General features: G+C 37.8%; 1 protein-coding gene across 1 annotated transcript; it reads right to left on the minus strand.

Moving 5' to 3' along the window:
- Nucleotides 1-291: 291 nt before the first annotated feature.
- On the minus strand, nt 292-4,474 carry LOC144450850 (uncharacterized). Its single transcript, XM_078141592.1, has 4 exons — nt 3,094-4,474; nt 1,918-2,041; nt 1,177-1,349; nt 292-884 (listed from the first exon to the last, which is right to left on the minus strand). The coding sequence occupies exons 1-4, from the start codon at nt 4,444-4,446 to the stop codon at nt 690-692; spliced, it is 1,845 nt and encodes a 614-aa protein (XP_077997718.1). The 5' UTR covers nt 4,447-4,474; the 3' UTR covers nt 292-689.
- Nucleotides 4,475-8,118: the final 3,644 nt, after the last annotated feature.

An 8,118-nucleotide genomic window follows, 5' to 3' on the forward strand; every position in this document is an offset into this window, starting at 1 on the left:
AAAGTTGGTAAAGGGGAATAAGATTAAAGTTCAATATATATTTAAAACTAAGGGAAACATTTGGTACTGGAGAATTTAAACACTTTGATATCATTGTAGTTGTCATCATTGAAGTGATTTTCAGAAAAAGAATATCCATTGGTTACAAGCTTACAAAGATACAAAATAAGAATAATTGCAGTACAAAAATAAACAAAATATGCACAGAAATGGTTAGGTATCTTGAATATTTTGGTTGTTTGCTTAGTACCTAGGACTAAATATTGTATATTTCTTACAATTGGGACTTTTTCCAAAACCATAAAATGTAACATTTGATTGCTTGTAGGACAACTAAGAAATCTAGCTATTTCTTATAATCCTATACTCAACACATGCAGTAATGTTTCCAGCACATCTCATAGTTGTTATGAGTGAAACCCCCTCTAACTTTGCCATGTGTATGTATTTCTGGAACTTCAGCTCCCTTCAAAGCAGTCTTAATTAATTTTAGATATCATTTCAACCTACTGACATGAAGTTGTGCATTTGGTGACTCCAAAAAAAAAAGGCAACTGGATCTTCACATCCTAGGTCAGTGATTGAAGAAAGTGTTTCTTTTTTTCTTGATTACTGTAGACTCACGAGTCCCTGTCACAGGAAGGCTCCATATCTTACTGCAACCACTGGCTTGAAGACGACCTCTTATGTCAGTGATTACTGCAAAGACTGTGGCTCGAGGATGAATAACTGTCATACAGAGAATCACTAAGGGAGAGTCTCTCAGGTGAAGAACTTCCATCAGATCGTCGTTCCTGTTGCATTCCTTCATCATCACTTGGAAAGTCTTTACCACTGTCACCTTCTGTTTGACTATTTTGGTTTGTGTCCATGAAAGGGTTTTCCTACAAAAATCCAACAACAAACCTAAAGGTAACCTCAAATTTGAATATATGCAACATGAGGGTACAATGCAGTATTTTAATCTAGCATCCCCCTTCATTATCAAAGAACACAAAACATTAAACCTGGAATTTCAATTGCGCCCTCATTGTTGACAAAATCTAAATCTTTTGTTTTTCACATTGTTCTCCATGACCAATTTCAACTACTAGATCATGAGTCAGGCAATGTTTCTTGTTTGTCAATAGCGCCCTCATTATTCATCACATGATTCTTTTGTTTTTATTAACTTACATTGTTCTCTGTAAAGTCCAACCCAATTTCATCCACCAGATCATCAAGGAAATCAAAACACGACATTGCTTCTCTTTCTTTCTCTTCAAACCTTGTATACAATTCCTGGACGTTGAACTCTAATATTGATGTTCTATTGCTTTCAGAGTATCTCAATACCTGCCGTTTGTTACCTGAGATAGGAATGAATAAAAACAAAATAATCATGACGGCAATTCATTAATGTCAACATTGTAGTGACACTTAAGATGGTTGGTAAATCAAAGGACTCTCCAACTGCCAATGATACAACCATCAGATGTGCTGACCTTGGGGAACATATACTACTCTAAAGCTCTTCCCCCTATCTCTTACTGTCAAAATGCAATTAAACATTTCTTACATGTTGGTGCTGTCTTGTCTGAATAGCCTAAAAATTAACTTTAAATTAAGAGTAAAAAATCTCCAGAACATATTCCCATCTAAAACTTCCCCCCCCCCACCTTTTACTGTCAAGATTATTAAAATTGTAATCCTATGTAGTTGCTAATTACATGTTGATACTGTTTTGTAAAGGGTCTGAATAGCCTAAAAAATGACTAAGTGTCAGGAAACTTCCAGACCCCCCCCCCATCTTTTACTGTTAAGATGCTATTAAACACTGTGTAGTTGCTAATTTAGTATAATACTATCTTATAAAGTATTTAGTGAACCCATCCACTCTGAGTCACAATCAAATGTATCTAATCTAAAAGTACTTACTTCTGTCACCTAACAATCTAAGGAATGCATCCTCCCCAGGATGACTGTCGTCTGTGTCGTCGCTGTCACCAAACGAGTCATCGCTGTCACTCTCAAAGAATGAATCCAGTAAATTGGCCCTTTCCTGAAAAGTCAATACACATTTTGGTTACATTGCAGTGTATAACACCACGAGATAGCATTATCAGTAATTAGTTTATATGTTGCTTTCTGTCAACATTTGTTACAGTAATTTAGATAACCTAATGAAATTAACTGTTCCATAGATTTTAGATAAACATGTTCAGTGTTCTCTTAATAAATAACAATATTCAAATATATTCAGATGGTGTCATGTGTGTGTGTGTGTGGTGGGGAGTCAGTTTGAGAAAACCCATTCCCTTCTGTCCAGTTCTCCAAAGCCATAAAATGCATCAACACTAGAGGGCGCTATACACAACAACAAGATCTTCCCTTAAAGTGGCCATATGGAGGAATATCATGGCTTCCTACTTGAAAAATCAATGTGAAACTAAGTGTGTGTTTGTAACAAATGCAACTAAAACATCGAGGGCTCACCAAACGACTGCATATCATACACATTTTAAGTTCCCCAAGAACAATCTAGTTTGATAAGAAACAGGCATCCCACAGACCACTCATTACAAATATAAACAACACCACACTCCAGGCACTTCATATGTGCACAAACATCACTTGTAACTTTGAATCAATACACTTGTGTATGTGTCAAAATCTGAGCCTGCAATGTGATTTTTTGAGTAGGACGTCATGATTAAAAATCGTTTTGTAAAATCCAAAATAAATACCCAATCATCATCCATACGGCCACTTTAAAACACTGTATACAATATATCTAAAGATTAAAATACTCTCGAGTTGGTTTCTCAACTACACAGAACATTCTATCATTGTATATGATGAAATTTTCCGTACCTGTAATAGAATTTTACCTCATGTAAGACGGTCAAAATAAACATAACTTGAAAGAGTCTGACTTCTTCAAACCTGCACTAATATCAATACATGTGTACTGCAAGGGGTGCAAGACATGGTTGTCAACCAAGAAATTGAAAGATTGTTGTTTTATGACAGACCTAGGTGGTACTTAGACGATGGCTGTTGCAGAATATTCACCTAACTAGAGGACCCTCCATATTGATAAAAGATACTTACATGTGCATCTAATTGTGCAGATTCTTCACCAGCACTTTCTATATCATCACTGTCATACAGATCTGAGCCTTCAAAGTCTTCCATCAAATCAGCACTGATAATCGGTGCTTTGCTGTCAACCTTCGCTCTTTTGTCCTCTTCAGATTTCTTCTTCTCGATCTTGTTTTCCGGTTTCCTTCTTTCCGGTTTCTTTTCAACCACTGGAGTAGGTTTGATATGATCTCGAGATATGTGCAAACTGTTCAGTTGTGTTGGTTTGTTGTGTGTTGGTGCCCTTTTTATCGGCTGTGGTGGAATATACGTATGTATTTCAAGTGCTTGTTGAGTTGCTTTGTGTTCGATGCATTTTGATGTTTCCTTTGAAGTGACACATTGAGCTGTGACTTTCTGAGAGTGAATCGGCACAGGAGAATCATACGCTTTGTACGTAATACTTTGAGTTTGTTTGTCGACCACACACATTTTTTCCTCTTTTTGTACAGGGTGTTTTATCTGTTGACCAAATCTATTTGATTTTTTGAAGTCCCGAGTGTTTGGCATTGGGACACTTGTCCTTAGCTGTCTTGTATCAATCTTGTCCCTATGTTGATCTACAACCACTGTCCTTACTTGTACATTCTGTTTTTCCAGTTTCGCCAAATCATCCGGCGTTTTCAGAGTATCGCTATCCTGTCCACTGCTACTGTCATCCATAAACGGGACATCGTCGCTTTTCATAGCAAAATGACTCGTTGAAACTGCTCCTAATTGTGGTTTAGTGTTTTGACATTCATGGTACACACTGCGTATGAATGTTGGCCTGGGTTCATTTTTCTTACTTTTCTCGTGTCCAGTGTTATTTTGATCAAGAAACATCGATTTTTGTTGGGTTTTGACTCCAATAAACGAATTACTGCCTATTCCGACGATACGATGATGAACTGATGAACTCGCTTTCACGACTATCGGTTGCTGACAAAGTCCACTGTTAGCTAAACACTGTGTGTCATACTTACTGATCACTGCTCCATTTTCCCTACTTCCTTTCACAATTCTCTGATAGTGACATGGTCTAGATGTTGAGGTTTTGGTCGGGAGAAACAATGTTGTAGGTCTTTTTGGTGCTTCTGTTTCATCCACGATAGTTTTCACAGGAATCTTATTTTTCCTAATCTCTTCGATCTTAGCACTCGTAGCGTTGAAATTTTCCTTCACATGTTTGGGATCATTCTGGGAAAATTTTTCCGTACCTAGATCCTTGATTTCACTAGGATCTTCACTGCTCTCCTCCCATAAAACTTTTCCGTTTTTATCCGCACATCCTCCATCTATGATAGGACTCAGTCTGTCCATGTCATTTACTCCATTACTCATACAATTAGAACTACCCTCACAATTTGTAATTCCATGACAGTTCTGTGTAGGTGTACGTTCACCATTTGTCTGCGGTGATGAAGTTCTCTGTGATGTGTTCAGATACTGTCTAGATGATTCCTGTGAAGAACTTGTACACTGTGCACCACTGAAGTCCAATTTGGTCTGACTGTGTTTTCCATTGACCTGTCCAACCTCACCATGGTGACTTTGTACCTGGATATTAAAAGACACAGTATAAATCAACATGTATTAAGGGATGATCATTCATTTGACTAACTTTTTTTAAAAAGTTAACTTTACCTTTCCCAGGAAATGTTTTTTTTACACATCAGTTTTAATCCTACTAGGAACAGGGTATTTACGCCAACTTTACAGTGCGGTAATAACGACAATTTACCAACAGGCATTTAAATGACTGCATATAAGTTGAGAAAAAGGAGCTAAAAGACTGAGAGATATGAAGTTGATTAAACATTCTGTCATGCTTACCCTATGTTGTGTGGCTCCAGCTGTTTTAGAAGGGTTCCATACTGGGATTTTGGATTCAGTCATGGATCTATTCTTCCACATATCAACAAAATTAACTAAGGCTTCCTCTTCTTCATCCTCAGAATCTGACAGAAATTCACTCTGAGAAGAAAAAGAATTTTCTTTTTTAAGTCAAAGAAACTTACTCAGAGTACAGCAAAATGATATTGAAATTTAGGTTTTTGCAGCTAAAGATAAAATGGAAATATCAGTTTCAGACAGCAGACAAAACAATCGTAAGCCCAGCTGTTTGATCAAATGCTGATTACCTGGCCTTTACTTCATTTCATATTCACACTGACTAACCAATAGTGTTGCAGATTTCTTCTGACTGAATATCATATGCTCATTACCTGACCTTCACTTCCTTTCTTTCTTTCTAACCAATGGGGTTGCCAATTTCTTACTAAATACTAAGTGCTAATTACCTGGCCTCCACATCATTCATATGCACGCAGACTTACCAATGGGGTTGCAAATTACTTACTAATGCTACTTTATACTTATTACCTGGCCTTCATCTAATTATATATTCACACTGACTTACCAATGGGGTTGCAGATTTTTTTAGTAATGCTACTTTATACTTGTTACTTGGCCTTCATCTAATTATATATTCACACTGACTTACCAATGGGGTTGCAGATTTCTTACTGATGCTACTTTTCAGACTAACTGTGGCAGATCCGATGGATTCCAGGGAATTGATGGAATTTAATGACTCCATGGAGACATTTCCACTTAATCTTCCATGTTGAATACTGGGACCAGGCTCAGTTTCCCTGCAATGAAAAAATAAAAATAATTATAATATAATATAACACATAGCTTGACTTTCTGGATTTGTGTTCTTACAACATTTTCGCCTTGTGGCAGCAACACACATTTTACCACCTGTCTTATTATACTACTGAGGGACAGGGTTGCATGGATCTGGCTGGTTTACTTATTCAAAGGAAGCAGATTGCTAGTGTTAATTATGAAATAAGCAAGTTATTAGGATTAATTATATTAAGTAAGCTGGTTGCTATGGTTAATTATATTATGTAATCTGGTTGCTAGGGTTAATTATATGAAGTAAGCAAGTTGCTTGGATTAATTTTATTAAAAAAGCTGGTTGCTAGGATTAATTACATTAAGTAGGTTGTCATGATTACTTTTATATTATGTAAGTAGGTTGCTAGGATTAATTATATTAAGTAAATACAAGTTATAGAGCCAAATATCTTATACAACTTACTCTGTTGTGTTATTGTCTCCTTTCTCTGTATCTTCTTGTTCTTCCATCACACCATTTGTAAGAATCTGACAGGGACTCCTTCTCAGTGGTGCACTCTTCAAGGCCAACCTCGGTGACAAATTCAGCAACTCCAAATCTTTGGCTGTTTGCTCTGTCGCAATGCACTCAACTTTGAAAGCATCCTCCGATGCAAATTGGTACTCAGGATCACGTTTCTCAGGTGATGAAAACTGGAACGCCCCTGATGATGATATCCTTGCTTCAAGAGAAGATTCTGATCTTGTTCTACCTGGTTTCTTAGCAACATGGGCAGCAACTTTACTATCATCATCTTGAGCTTTCGGACTCTGTTCTGGAGTAGGCACTTTCCTAGCATGGGAAAAATCTTCGTGATTAGAATCAGATTTTCGTTTTAAACATTTTCCAGGACTAAGTGGTGGTATGGCCTCCACTGACTTTTCAGATGACGTTCCATTGATTGCATTTGGTTTGTCTATTTTCGTTGCTACACAGCTTTCTTCCAATGGCTTTCCTGAGATGTCTCCAGGGTGTGATGGATTCCTGGTCTTCTTGGAATCGTCCCTACTAAATGTACCGGGATCACCATGTGGTATCCTATCAGGTTTGTTAGCGTAATAGGGCCTGATTGGCCTCTCGTCTGGATTTATGGTGACACCACTACTGTTGCCAGCCTCTTGTGCAAGAGCTGCTTCTTTCTTCATCAAACTCAACTTCTCTGGTGATATGAAAGACGGCATACGATTCTCTGAGGATAGCCTACGATACAGGTGTTTCTTTTCATCCTCACTGAGACCCTCATCTTTGCCGTTTCTGACACACTCATTCAAAGATATCTGTTTGACAAGTTCTGGCGTTTCTTTGATGTCTTTAACTTTACTCGGCACTCCCGACGATCCATTGGTTAAAGTCAAAGGCACTTCTGAATATTTCTGTGTATGTTGCATGATTTGGGTTGCTTGGCAACCATTGATATCTTTCCTATTATTCCCTGAGGTAGTAGATGTGCAATTTGTTACTTTGCCGCTATGACCTTTGACCTCCGAACCTCTTCCCTCCGTCCTCTGTTTCATAAAGGCAACAAGGTCCATATTCACAGTGCTGTGATACAGTGAATCGTCCGATTCCTCTTCAAGTAATCTCATAGATTGCGACGGTATGTAAACTTCCACTTTTTCAGGTGGACTAGATTTTTTGAGAATTCCTTTCTTTACTGGTTCAGAAGATGTTACATGTACGTCAACTTGATCTGATGAATCCTTCTTGGTTTGCGAAATCTTCTTAGACGCATCACTGTCCTTTACAGACTTTTCTGTAATTTTACCCTGTTGTTTTTGAACCTGTTGTGTTGTCTCCATTTGGCTTTTGACTGCCCCAGCTTTGACTGGCTTAGGCTTAGTCGGAGGTCCAGTTCTGCTTTGCGTTGTAGCACCTTTAACATTAACTGACGAGTTCACATCTATGACTTTAATCTCCGAAGTTTTTTCTTTCACATTATTATTTTGTGAAGTTTGTGATGTGCCTACAGAAGATTTAAGACCAGCGTCATTTCTAGAGACTGAGGTATATTGAACAAAGGCACTTTGAGAGCTGTAATCTCGTGTAGGTATATCATGACTAATATTCAAAGCTGCTGTCGTGTCTCTCCTCCAAGGTGAACTGTAAGTACTTGGTTTGTTACAGTCATTCTTGCTGCTAATAGTCCCTGAACTTTCACCTATAGGTCCTGAACTTTCACCTTTAACCTCTGTAAGATCATTCATGCCATTTCTCTTTTGAGAGTTTGGTCTGTTGATTTCTTTAGTTTCTGTAACTGCACCGTTAGGCTGTCTGTGCTGGTTTGACTTGCTTGTAAGTCGGGGACTAAGTTGTTTACTGTTATC

This window comes from Glandiceps talaboti, chromosome 20 (genome assembly GCF_964340395.1).
Source record: "Glandiceps talaboti chromosome 20, keGlaTala1.1, whole genome shotgun sequence".
Classification (NCBI taxonomy): domain Eukaryota; kingdom Metazoa; phylum Hemichordata; class Enteropneusta; family Spengelidae; genus Glandiceps; species Glandiceps talaboti.

Excerpts from the sequence above, each read along its gene's own strand:
- LOC144450850 (XM_078141592.1), bottom strand. The coding sequence starts at position 4,446 with ATGAGTAATGGAGTAAATGACATGGACAGACTGAGTCCTATCATAGAT. Across the intron at positions 2,042-3,093 it reads CTGCACAATTAGATGCACAT|GAAAGGGCCAATTTACTGGA; the intron begins GTAAGTATCTTT and ends TTGACTTTTCAG. Across the intron at positions 885-1,176 it reads TGGACTTTACAGAGAACAAT|GAAAACCCTTTCATGGACAC; the intron begins GTAAGTTAATAA and ends GGATTTTTGTAG.